The sequence below is a fragment of the Sebastes fasciatus genome, chromosome 18 (genome assembly GCF_043250625.1).
Source record: "Sebastes fasciatus isolate fSebFas1 chromosome 18, fSebFas1.pri, whole genome shotgun sequence".
Lineage (NCBI taxonomy): Eukaryota > Metazoa > Chordata > Actinopteri > Perciformes > Sebastidae > Sebastes > Sebastes fasciatus.
The window spans coordinates 9,624,106-9,637,941 of NC_133812.1; the positions used below are offsets into that span (position 1 = coordinate 9,624,106).

Genomic DNA, 13,836 nt, shown 5'->3' on the forward strand with positions numbered 1-13,836 from the left:
CCCCACATAGCTATACGGCCGTGTGGTAGATTTTCCAAAAAAAGCCCCAACATGATCTAAATGTCACCAGAGTTGTATGTCATTCAGCAGTGAACTGGATCGCAATGCTCTGAATTACCAGTCCATTAGTTCTCAATTAACACTCGCCTGATAAAATTTTAACAGCCCTTCATCTGACAGGAAGAACACACAGGGCTCCTTCATGCTTGACTTTCAGGCGAAGATGGGGCCCCTGCCCAAATTTTTGAAATTTTATTGCCTGGCTGAAACCTATGGAAAAGGGCTGTTTTGCATGAATATTTGGCACCGGGCGGACGTTTATCCTGTCTTATGTTCTGTACACTCAGTCGTGCTGCAACAGTTTGCCATTTTTTGACAGTTGAGATGGTGTATAATTTGAAACACTGACATGAAGCGGAGGCCCTCGGACAAAGAGGCCTTTTGTTTGTGTGTTTGGTCGCTGTCCATGGTCCTGACACTCGCATTTTCACAGTAATTCCTTTCTTTTTTCAGGCAGTGTGGCCCTGTATCAGATTGCATAATATGAACTGGCAGAACCCATTAAATGTAGGCTTTTTATGTTTCATAAGTGCACTTTTCTCCGAGTTGCGTTTCACTTAGCGGCAGCAAATGGTTTCATGGAATCAAATGTTTCCAAGGCAGGCTAAAGACATGCACGCTTTAATCTAGTGATGAATGGATCCTGGTGCTGGATGTCAGGACGCCTCGCAACCCTACCATGTCTGCGAGGTTCTGGGCGGCTGCCCGGATGCAGCTCGCCTGCCAATTGATCATTTCTTTTATTACAGGTCAAAAGACAAGTCGTCGTTTACATCCCCCCCTCTCTGTGAGGGTGAAGAACTTTTCAGATCTTACACTCATTTATGGAGCAAAAAAGCCTCTGAAGTCCACAGAGACAAAACGTAGGGTGTTGGAACTCTAGCAGGAGTACCACCGCTAACATAATAAGCGCTAGTTTGGCCACATCCAGCCTGCCTTTTGGCTGTATGGAACACCATATGGGTGGGCCCCTCGCCCCGGTCCCTAAGGTTAAATAAAAAAAGCCACTAGAGTGCGCCAAAGTACACAGTTATTGTTGACTCAGTTTGAAATTCTCCTGGAGCTGGAGGAGGGGGGGTTGCTCAATTACAATCAGATCAAATTAAGATCAATTTTGTGTGTGTTATGGTGGGCATGGCCTCAGCTCAAAGATGGTCTTCCTCTGAGATATTAAGGTGGCCCGTCGCCATTTGTTACGATCAGATGACAACAGATTAGAAAGGTTCAGGGAGGTCAGCTCTCCTCACACTGGAGAGCTCACTGACCTGGGTTTATCTCAGGACTAAATGAGAAATCAAGATGCATGGATTCCTGCAGAAAACACACACACATACACACACACACACACACACACACACACACACACACACACACACACACACACACACACACACACACACAGCCCTGTTAGTGCGGACGGAAACATAGACAGAGATATACAGCTCTGTGAGTGGTATGGGACCCTTGAGGATCACTTCCCGCCTGAGCTGCTCCTCTGAAACCTTTGTAGGGGTCAAGTAAACAGTTTGTATGGGCTGTCAGCTGTGTGTTTGTGTGCACAGTCATCTGAACTGGAGTGAGTTTGCCTCATAAACTCCTATCTGTTGATTGCATAACGTAAGGAAGAGAGTGCAGTCTATTTCGTGCTGCTGCTGCTGCAAGACTACTTATGACCTGGTATAAAAATCAAGCGCACATCATCGCTGGCATCACTCTCCAACTCAAAAAGTCCATACCCAGCCCTCTCTTAAACGAGTCTGCCTCGGCCCTGCTGTCTCTCCCGTGCATGCAGGACATTATGCTAATTTCTCTGGGTGTCTGGGTCCCGTTGCTCCTCCGGAGTTCATTATTATAATTGCTAGACATGGCTGAGAACGCGGCGAATGTGAACCTGAAACCAAGCAGAAGCTTTTTTTCCATGCAATCTATATTCAGGGAAATCCCGAGAATGTTCCCAATCTGAAACCTTAAAAAAACACATGGGATGGTGTAGCTCTCCCTTCTCTTCTTCTCTCTCTCTATTTCAGCATGTGTGTGTGTGTGCGCACACTTAGATTGGCTCTATTATGTCTTGGAATAATGTAAAACAGCTTCCCTGGGTCTCCCTGTCTCTGTTCCTGTCTCCATCTCTCTGGTTTCCCAGTGTACCTTTGAAATGAAGCCATGGCAGTGGCAGTGGCAGTAGTAGCTAGTCTGGCTGAGCGAGCCGGGGGCCCCAGCCCGCCTTAGTTCCCGTCCAAAGACAATGTTGGTGCAGACGGAACGGCAGACCAGAGATGACACCGCTAAATGTGCTTCCTACGCTGCAACACAGACTCGGAGATCTGCTTGTTAACCGTTTCAGAAAAGATTAAAGGGGACATGTCATGCTCGTTTTCAGGTTCACACTTGTATTTTAGGTTTATACTAGAACAGGTTTGCATGCTTTAATGTGCAAAAAAACACTTTATTTTTTCTCATACTGTCTGACGGAATATACCTGTATTCACCCTCTGTCTGAAATGCTCCGTTTTAGCGCCTGTCTCTTTAAAACCCTCTCCAAAAAAAGTGCGGTCTGCTTTGATTGGCTTGCGAGAAAAATTTGGAACATCTTTGCAAAGGCAGTTCTCAAGCTGTGGGCGATATATTCTATTGAGCCAAATGTGACACAGGAAGGGGAGCAAAATGTGAATGGCTTGTTGAATCACATGCTTTCTGATATAGGCAGCTCAGAAAAAAACTGACTGGTTGTCCTATTTCACAGTTTGTGGGTTGGTAGGCACTCCAGATATCCAATGCATGTGCACAAGCACTGAAAAAGTGAGTTTTTCCTTTAAACAAGTGCTAAATGTTCTTGGAGAATTAAGAGTGTGATCAGTGGTGGCCCTTTATATTTAAAGGTACAGGATTTGGAGACATCCAGTGGTATGGTTGCAGATTGCAACCAATTTGGTACCCATCCGTTCACTCCTCCCTTTTCAAGCCTGCGGTAACGTGAGCCGCTGAGTTCGCCTCGCTCGGAGGCCCTCCTTACCATAATAACACTACTATAGGAGCAACAGAAGTCAGACGACGGCTGGCGGTACCACGGTTTTGCACGCTGCGGCTCACGTTACCACAATTTCACAAGCATATCAGAGAACTACGGTGGCCTTCAGGTAACGTAAAAATGTGAAAGGCTCTGTAGATATGACGAGCTCATTCTAAGCTAACGAAAACACAACGATTCTTAGTTTCAGGTGATTAGACACCAATGAAAACATAGTTATGAATATCATCTTCTATTTTATACCAATAGATCCCCTGAAATGTTACACACTGTTCCTTTAAATGGGAATCAGCAGACAGCAAAATATCATCCAAACATCCAGAAAATATTGTGGATGAGCTCTAGATACATACATAAACCTTTTTAAATTAAAGATCCTCTTAAAAAAAAAAAAAAAGGTTAAATTAGCTGGTTAAAATTCTTAAAAGCACACTTCTCCCTCATTAAAAAAAAAATATATATATAAATATGTAAATATTGTTAATTTCAGAACCTGGAAAAAAGGTGTCTCCTACTTCATTGAAAAGTCCATTGTCACTGGAGGCTTCAAGTTTCCCCATCACACTGGTGTAAGTTACACACTGAACCATGATTGGATAGTTGTGATGTCACAAAATTCTGCTCTACGGACACGTCTTAAAATGTTTGAAAGTAAGCAAAGAAACAAAGAAGCTTTCCCCCTTCAAGTAGATGAACTTGAAAACAGCCTTCTAGTGTCAAACTCTGCACATACAGTACATCATTCAATAAGTAACAAAATGCAAAACACATTATACTTTAAATGAAAATGTAAATACTATGTGACCTGTTATTTCAGAGGAAAGAGGAGATTAAGAGGGGAAATTAAGTTACAAAATTCCTATTTTATTCTTAAAATAAACAAATGTACAATCACAATGCCAATTTCACTCACTGTTGTCAGGTCTGTTTGTCCCTTAAAAAAAAAAAAAAAAAAAAAAAAATCACTTGATGATCTTTATGAAACGTACCAGCAAAAATCTAACAGAGTGTCCATTAGTCTCAGTTTCCTGACAAGTGTTCATGAGAGAAGAAGCATAACAATAGACATAACAAGTAAACTTTACATAAGAGCAGGGTACGGTATGGTTCCTGGATATCATACATGTTGATCATTAAATAATACAAGGTTTCTGATGACAGTTTGTACGCAACATTTAACCAAAGGAAAAAAAAAAACCTTGTTTTTTTAAGAAGAGGAAGAAAAAAAAACACAACACAAACAAAAGCAGATGAGGACAAAATGGGATGTCAGTGCTGCGTTGATGTGTAAACAGTTTTCAAAAGACCATTTCCTGTTCAAAGTTTGGAAAGAAAGAAGAAGCAGATTAAATAAATTTCAACAGATGTGCATAGTTACTATGGAGACATTGAATAAATTTGTATTGGGGGGAAAAAAGCTATAAAATCACAACAATCTAAAAGGTTTTTATTTGCTTTCTTATGTTACACTGGAACAGCAAAAAGACTTTTCGTTTGGGCTGAAGCAGTCGGGGAAATGTAGTGTGACATGTTCAATTCCATTAAGTGAGTTCAGAACATCCTCTGCAGAGACTGGAAAAGAGGCACTGCGTGCAAACCTTCAATGAAAGGCTTGAAGTCTGATCCTTGGACAGGGCCATGTTTTTCTCAGCTTTTTCAAATTGAGTTATTATATTACCTACATGCGCTGAATATCATATTGTATGAAAGCAAGAAAAAAATGATTTTTTTTTCAAACAAATACCAAATGCCTTGTGAGATCAGATTCAACTCCAATGTAAATGGCTTGTTTGGCCAAGTGTTATCCATTCGGAGTGTGTATATGTGTGTGTGTGTGTGTGTGTGTGATTCCAGTGGCGTTATATCTGCACTGAGGACCAAAACCACGAGCCCTGCTGGCAGCCTGCCGCAAGTGCCGCCAGAAATAAAACAAGAAATAAGTGCTTTATGAAACAAACATACACAAGTCTCCCATATTTTTTGGTTACCAGTTTGCTGCCAGCAGCTGCATCCAATCACCTCGCTTTTTGCACTTTTTTCCTTTAACTCCAACACTTGAAAAAAAAAAAATCAAAAATCTCACATAGTAATTTCAAATTGGAAAATATCAGACCTCCCTTCATACTGGTGCCACTGAATGATTTTAGATTGGGACACTGGTAAGTGAGGAAATCTATTAGGTAAACCGTGTTAACAAAAGCAGAAAAAAAAGGGAAATAAATAAATGAAGGAATGTCACAGCCTCTTTTGTCTTGAACTGTGATATTTCATTTCAGTCTCAGAGACTGAAAGAGAGGAAAAAAGCAAACAAAAAAGTACCCGTGTGTGTCACACACTAAGACAAACTTTTTCAAAGCTATCTTTTGCACATGATATTGGCATGTTTTCCCTATAATCTTGACAGAGGATTCAGCCAGACTGGATATGAAAAAAGATGTACCGTTGTATGTATGTGTTGGACTTGCAGGGATTATTCCAGTCCTGAGGAGTTCATATGTATCGTAAAATAACCGAACCTTAAACTCTGACCTGCTGCTTTGGAGAGCGCCACTAGGCGTGGCAACGCCAGAATAATCTTTGGGCTACATGTCAGTTTGTGTGTAAATGTACCATTTTCATATTTGGACAGTAAAATACATATGTATCTGTGTGCATGTCACATGAGACAAACTGTAGAAAATCAAGCAGACTTTTCCCCAATGGATAATTATTTTTCCCCCATTGAAGCTCTCTTTCGTGGTATTTTGCCAAGAGGCACAATACCAGTTCTTGCTCAATAAATACCAAAGGTTTCATTCCGAGCCAAATGTGTGTCAACGCCTAGCGAGGATGTCGGCCTCTTAATGTGTGGAGCAGTTAAACTGAAAGTTACACCAGAAGAAACATGTTGCAATACTCTTTGGAAATTACATTTCATATTCGAAACGATTTAAATCTTTGGGTACTACGAGAAAAAAAAAAAAAAAGAAATTAAACCTCTCACTCTTTTAAATTACCTATCCAAAAAAACATTTTAACTTAGTCATATAGATGCATCAAAAATATTCAGATTACACTTCTTTGACTCAAGTTTCAAATACAATACATAATTTATGGCTTTATAAGTTAAAACTAAGAAAAACGCCTCAATCTACATCAACGTTTCACCCACAATATACAAGTTAAATTAATTGGTTTAAAGCAAATTTACTGTCCATACCACTTAAGGTAACATACGCGTTACGCTCATCACTTGCTACTCAGTGCCTAACTTGCATCTTGATATTGTCGTAGTACAAAAACATGCTCTGCAAAAAGCCTTATTGAAATACAAACACTATACAAAAGAGGCAGTCTTTTACAAATATTGAAGCATCCCTTAGCTTGTGGATTATAATAAAACTGAAATAATGTCTCATCCACTTGGGCCGAGTAAACCAAAATTGTCTCTCTCATTATTGCTGTGAGAATGACTCCCTTTGTAGTGCCTTGGTCAAAACACATTCCAGGAAGACAAGTCCATACAAGTCTGGTCTTTTTTTTTTTTTTATCTCAACCTTAATTTCCAAGGAAAAGGTAGAGATAGCTGATGAGAGCTCAAAAATCCCCTTTTCAATAAAAAAAAAAAGGTTTTGTGCTTTCAAACCATGACATCAGTTGACTTCTAATCTCCGCCCCCCGTTGGTTTTCTTCAATATGGCCTCCAGACTGCTTCATCCATGCGGCCTCCGGGGTTGAGGACAGTCGGGGAGTTACTGTGGCTCCCGTCGCCGTCCACCCCTCCCTCCGTCTGGCTGGGCAGGTTGGGGTTCACCAGGGAGGTGCCCGTGGAGGCGCTAGTGCAAGGCGGGATCATCCGGGAGGGCGAGCGATCCCCGCCGGGGAGCATGGAGAACTGGTACGAGCCGGACGAGGCGCCGTAGTAGAGATAGGGCGTGCTGCTGGTCTGGAAGGGTCCGCTCTGGCTCTGGGTGGAGCCCGGGTACGGAGGGGGAAGGTAGGAGTGGTAGTGGGCGCTGCCCAGCGACATGGCCGAGGTGACGGGCGGGGTGTAGGTGAAGGTGGCCGGGTAGTGCATCCGAGGACTGGAGAAACGGCTCTCTGTGAGGGAGGAGAGGCCCGGGAACTGGCGCTCGAACTGACCAGGGAATGGGCTCAGGTCAGAGGAACCTATTGACACAGAAAAACAATAATTTCTTTAGGATTCTCAGAGCAGCAGATATCATGAAAACAGAAATAATTACTAGGACTGTCAGAGTTAACAGGATAATAATGCAAATTCGTTTTAACGCCAATTTCTTTAACACAACTTGCAATCTTTAGATTGTACTGGGCTCAGTTTTAAAGCTAGAGTGGAGACACTGGTATCATATTAAACTAGAAAAAACTAAAGAATCCATTGGTACCCACCATGTTATGCTAGCTTTTCAAAAAGGAGGTAAAATAAAGCTCCAAAACGCAGAATTTTGGCGAGGAAAAATTGGCATACCCACGAGTCTCCCCTTTACAGACAGGCCCACTTTATGATAATCACATGCAGTTTGGGGCAAGTCATAGTCAAGTCAGCACACTGACACACTGACAGCTGTTGTTGCCTGTTGGGCTGCAGTTTGCCATGTTATGATTTGAGCCTTATTTTTGTTTTCTGCTAAATGCAGTACCTGTGAGGATTTTGTGTTGTTAATTGATTTCAAATGATAAATATAAACAACATTTGCATAAAGCAAGCATATTTGTCCACTCTCATGTTGATAAGAGTATTAAATACCTGACAAATCTCCATTTAAGGTACATTTTGAACGGATAAAAAATGTGTGATTTATTTGCGATTTAATTATGATTAACTATGGACAATCATGCGGTATTTTAATCGATTGACAACCCTAATAAGTACACTTCTTCTTACCAATTTGTCAGTTTGAAATGTGGCTTTGGAATCTTAAACTATTTAGTACTTTGTCTTGTTGAGTAATTGAATTTAACAAATCAGTCCCTTGAGAAATGAGACAGTAGTAAACGGAATTGTATGCGATCAAATATTTCGAGCCAGATATGTGTATTAACTAATTCAGAAAAGACTTTGGCTAATGGATTTTGTGGGCACAGTTCATTCATCTATAAATATTGTTATATTCATCCACTCCGCTGATGTTTTTTCAACTCTTTGAGTTTTGATAAAGTTAACAAACACATCAGTCCCACGCATGCATATGCCTTAACATGTTTACGCCTCTGCATATTTATGTTTCTGTGTGTGTGTGTTGGCGCATTTCTATCTGTAAAACTGTTTATGCATGCAAATGTGTGTGTGCAAACGGTGGGTGGGTGTGTGTGAGAGGGGTGTGTGTGTGTGTGTGTGTGTGAATACTGTATGCACATAAAAAAGCAGTTGGGATGAATCAGGAGCTGCACATGTGGAAACACTTTGAGCAGAAACAGTTTCCATGAGATCCATAATGAGGCAGGGCTGAGCTCTGATGTGGCTCCTCTCCTCGCCTCCCATCGGCTCCAGCGTGTGTGTGTACGTGTGTGTCCGTGTGCACGCGTGCACGAGCGGGAGAGAGAGCGAGCCGAGAAGGAGCCGCTCCATCTCACCCTTCGTTCCTCTCTTCGCTTCATCCCTTAAAAAATACCCAAAAACCACTAACTGGCTGCGGCGAGCTTCGCGCTGGGCGCAGAGTTTAAGGAGAATAGGAGGTCCTCCCCCTCTCGCGCTCCCTCCCCGTCTCACTCTCAGTGGTTTAGTCCAGCCATGGCGCTCTTATCATAAATCACCAGGCGTCTTCCGTGTCACCATGTCTGCTGCGAGAGGACAGGGGGTGGCGGGAAAGAGGAGGGTGGGGGGGGGGGACGCAGTGTTTATGTGCAGGGAGGAATTGCGAAGCCGGGTTTGTCGCTAGCGTCAGATAGCATATGCTGCCAATTAAGGCCTTTAAACTTCCTCTTTCCACCAGATCCGTTTGATTCTAATAGAAAATAGTAGGTGATTGTCTCCGCTGTAGAGGAGCAGTGTGATCTCAGACGTGACCGGCGCTGTTCAATAAACTCCTGACTCCTGCTTTTAACATTTGGACCTATTTTAGTTTCTCAAAGGAGCCCTGTGATGAGGAGCCAGATCGAACTTTATTAGTTTAAATGAAACCAGAGTGGAACAATGTCTAAATATTTGGAAGGGTTTTTCGCAAACTCTAGAGCATCACTTCCGAATTAGGTGTTTTTACTTGACTGATGAACTTTGCTTCTTAGCAAACCACAACATTTCAACACATGAGCTGGATTGCGTGAAGGTGTGTGTGTGCGCGGAGAGGGGCGGTGCAGAGTTTTTGCACTGGAGCATCCATATCAGCTTCTGCTCGTACTTGTCGGTATGTTCTGTGGCTGGATACTGTTACGGAGCAGCCTGGCGAGGTGTCAACATGATCTCCAGAGATCTGAGAGCCTTAGTCACATCACTTAGAAAGCATTAAGTGCTCGAGGTGTGCAAGCGGGCGAAGGCGGGAGGCAAGGCGAGGTGAGTGCCTGTGTGTTTTTTTGTGCGCGTGCTCGCGCGTGTGCACCGTGTGTGTCACTTTGAGAACAAAGCCTGACCGTCGTTGAGATGAAAGCTGAAAGGAAAGACCGAACTAATCAAAGCTGACAAGGCAGCTGGCTGGATTTTAAACCCTTTCTAATGCAGAGTCACACGGCTGCGTCGCGTAATCACTCACCCTCGCTCGGGGCACACACACACACACGCACACACACACACAGGAGGGTGTAGTACAGGAAAACACAGAGGGAAAAAAGTAGGGAAAAAAGCTCACATGGCAGTGAGTCAAACAGGTGTACGGGGGAGAAACTTGTCTGGCGGCATGTTGGGAGTTTAAAGGAGCTTTCACAATGGGGGAAAAACAGAGACAAATTGGAACACAGATGCCGCCGTTACAGCAAACAGACTAGCTAAGGCAATTACCCAGAATGCCTTGTGAGAGTAGCGTATTGCTATAAAGACACTTTATTTGTCAGTCACGAGCCTGTTATTATCCCCGGGCCTGTTATTACCCATACTCCTCTGGGATCAAAGGCTTGGAGCGAGGAAGAAAACGGAAACAATCGTTTTTTTCCCTCCACTGTCATCCACGCCATCCAAACCGCTCTCTGGAGAGACAGTCGGACTCTGACTACATGCCTCGTTCCTCTCATTCGAGAACGAGCCAATAGCAGCTCGCTGTGCTGTATAAGTCTCTGGTAAATAGTGGCACATAGATGTTTTTTGTCGTCTCTTGTTTATGTTTCTGCTTTTGAGTGTTGAGCTTGTGTGTATGCGCGTCTTGTCTTTTTTCTCTCCCCTTTCCCTTCTGTCTATCGCATAAGAAAATCTATTATCTGGATTATTTGTGGCAGTTTAGGCCGTTCTGACGGGACAAGGAGAGTAGTGGTTCTACCTGGCAATCGTCTAGGCACGTCACTGATGGCAGGCAGGCCCGTGCCTCGGCTGGAGGAGAGGGGGGTGGTGGAGTGGACTGAGGGGGACGCCATGGGACTCAGGTAGGACGGGTACGTCTGTTCATACGACCAGGGAGGAGAGGACTGGGACTGACGAGGGTCTGATGGGGAGAAGGAAAGCGAGGGAAGGAGAGGAGGAAGGAGAAAAACAGCCCAGAAAGACATACAAAGAGCAAAAACAGACAGAAAAGAAAGAAAGGATAATTAGCAGTGGCCCATCGGCTGGTTTCAAATGTTCTTTTTTTGTTTGGGTACCAAATTGACAATAACATTCACAACAACTGCAGACATTATTAGCGTCTCTGTTTCTCTGTGCTTAGGCTTAGAGGTAAGTATCAGTTGGACGCGTTATGTAACATCCTCCATAATGACACATCTAATGTTTACCTTCGAAGAGAAGATCTTCCTGTTTGCCTTATAAAACATTGTGCTTGCAGCTGAGGCACAGAAAGAGCCTTGCTGGCACACAACCAGGGTGTAAACACACCAGCAGACAACCAAGAAAATAACCGCCACACACTCTATTGTGTGCGTCTGTGTTGCAACACGATTGTAGAGCCTTAAAGTTGGTTGATACTGCATTGTAAGCGAATTATTGTTATGTGTTTTGGTGATGTTTGTCAACAAATGTGTGATGATTTACAATCTCTAATTCAGCGATTCCCAACCAGGGACATTGTAGAGATTGGGAGATTGTAGATTTGCTGAACTGAAAAAATGTAAACGTATTGAATTAGTTTATAATTCCTGAACGCTATCTGTTGCGATCGAGGGTGCATGAAAAGTAGTGAGCAAGCAAGCAGAGATATCAAAACAGGATAAAAGGTTGAAATAGATAGCTAAAAATAATAAAATAAACAGTTGAAAAAGTCAGTTAAAAGTAATGGAGAAATGGTTGAACTAGATAAATAAATTAATGGAGAAACATTTGAATTATTTAGTTAAAAGTGCTAATGGATAAACAGCTGAAATTCTTAGTTAAAAGTAATGGAGAAATGGTTAAAAAACTTAAGTTAAAAGTAAGGAAGAAATGGTTGAACTACATAGATAAATTAATGGAGAAACATTTGAAATAGTTAAATAAAAGAACTATTGGGTAAAAAGTTGAAATTGTTAGCTAAAAATACTTGAGAAATGGTTAAAAAGTTAGATAAAAGTAATGGAGAATTGGTTTTAAAAAGATAGCTAAAGATAACGTAGAAATGATTAAAAAAGTTAGTTAAAAGTAACGGAAAATGGTGAAAAAAAGTTAGTTAAAAGTAACTGAGAAATGGTTTAAAAAGTTAGATAAAAGTAATGGATAATGGTTGAACGTCCAGCAGCCACTCCAAGTGATACGTATTAATGCAAACGTGACCAAACCGACCTCATTAATAGTTGTACGAAAACATTAATATCTACTTTAATATAATGAATACTGTTAAATAACATCCAGTTTAAAATCAGTAGAAGGGGTATTTGGGTTCATGCGACAGGGCCGTAGGAGTACGTCAGACAGCAAAGGTTGGGAACCACTGCTAATCAAAGCTGCACTCGGATATCAAATTCAAGCTTCACCTCAGAATATTTACACTTGAGAAGCAGTTTGCTCACATCAATTAATGTCCAATCCAGTGTATAATACCCTCCACTCGCCGCCACTCTGCTACGCTGTTTAACCATCCCTAAAAATGATCCACTAAGTAACACTACAAGGCCCTGCCAGACAGTAACTAAGAGCTAAATGACGACCTGTGACGAGCCTCCAGAGGTGTGATCAGGTAGCAGCCATCCCCCAACCGTGAGAGATGGTGTTACCTTCTAGGAAGTAGATTGATAAGAGTGACGGAGAAGAGAAAGACAGACGATCTCGGAGGCAATGGAACATACTGCACTGGGCCTTCTGTGGTCCATGATGTGACCATGGCTCCAGTTGGGGTTTGATATATCACCTTACATACAGTAAATGTTGCTTAGTTTGATACTCTGCTTATTTAGTGACATTGTTCAGAAAATGTGTGGTGCATATTGTAAATATTCCTACTTATTTTGATTTTCTTGGGTGTAAAATACGATGTGAAAAACACATAAATCCTCACATCATATCCTTGAATACAAACATAAAATGTAATGCTGGACAATCTGACTGAAATCAATATTATTAAGAAAACTTTCTGATATTAATAAAAAACTCAATATGGCAAATGCATAATTACATATTAAATAATTAGGGCTGTCAAAGTTAATGCGATAATAACGCGTTAACGCAAATTTGTTTTAATGCCACTAGTCTCTTAGACGCATTAACGCAACTTGCTTACGCTAAATTTGGGCGAGGAAAAACTGCCATGGCCATTTTCAAAGGAGTCCCTTGACCTCTGACCTCAAGATATGTGATTGGAAATGTGAATGAGTTTGCCATGTTATGATTCAAGCCTATTTTTTATGCTAAATGCAGTACCTGTGAGGGTTTCTGGACAATATTTGTCATTGTTTTGTGTTTTTAATTGATTTCCAATAATAAATATATACACACATTTGCATAAAATAAGCATATTTGCACACTCCCATGTTGATACGAGTATTAAATACTTGACACATCTCCCTTTAAGGTACATTTTGAACAGATAAAAAATATGCGATTAAAAAAAATAAATCAAATTGTTCTTCAAAGCAATAAAGTGTGTTCCACTGTTGTGTATAACATCAGATAAAAATCTTAACATATGTAAAACTAAAATTGTAATGACTCATGTTGTTCTTTTGAATTATAATTTTCTTGTTTTTTTTCGCCAACTGATTTTTGATCGTATTATAACACAAAAATGCCGAAAGTGGATACGTTGAATCATCGCCCAGCCTTAATTAAATGTCTTGTTTCATTGGAAGCAGGCCATTAAAACATAATTTCATACATCAAAAGAAACATGATAACCCAACAGGTAAAGCCCTAAAATTATTCTCATTCTGGTTAAAACAGGTTTCATTGTTCAGTACAGGGAAATAAGGTGTTGGTATCATTTTATGGTATGACACCTCTGATAGATGACACACGCTTTGAAATAAACTCCTGATGCTAAAACTGCAAAGACTGTGCGGTAAAAAACATTTTGTATTTTAATCTTATTTTAACAATACAAGACTTGTCGACCCCTGAGAATCCCAGAGGATCTTTTCACAGGGGGGGTCAGAGGTCAAGATCATCTACAGCACAGTAAGATCCTGCTCTACGACACTTCACGAGGGCGGACGCTTACTGTAATGGTGCTTAATTAAACCTGATATTTTCTGGCACGGAGATAAAA

The 13,836-nt window shown here is 41.5% G+C and overlaps 1 protein-coding gene across 6 annotated transcripts in view; it reads right to left on the bottom strand.

Moving 5' to 3' along the window:
- Positions 1–3,931: 3,931 nt before the first annotated feature.
- runx2b (RUNX family transcription factor 2b) overlaps positions 3,932–13,836 on the bottom strand; it is a 47,773-nt gene continuing 37,868 nt past the window's right edge. For 5 of the 6 annotated variants that reach the window (XM_074616168.1, XM_074616163.1, XM_074616164.1 and 2 more), the window contains 2 exons: positions 10,492–10,653; positions 3,932–7,237 (listed from right to left, as the gene is read on the bottom strand). In XM_074616168.1, the coding sequence (XP_074472269.1) occupies positions 6,759–7,237; positions 10,492–10,653 (641 nt within the window). In that variant the 3' untranslated portion in view covers positions 3,932–6,758. The remainder of the gene's footprint in view (positions 7,238–10,491; positions 10,654–13,836) is intronic. The other variant, XM_074616167.1, reaches the window with a different exon arrangement.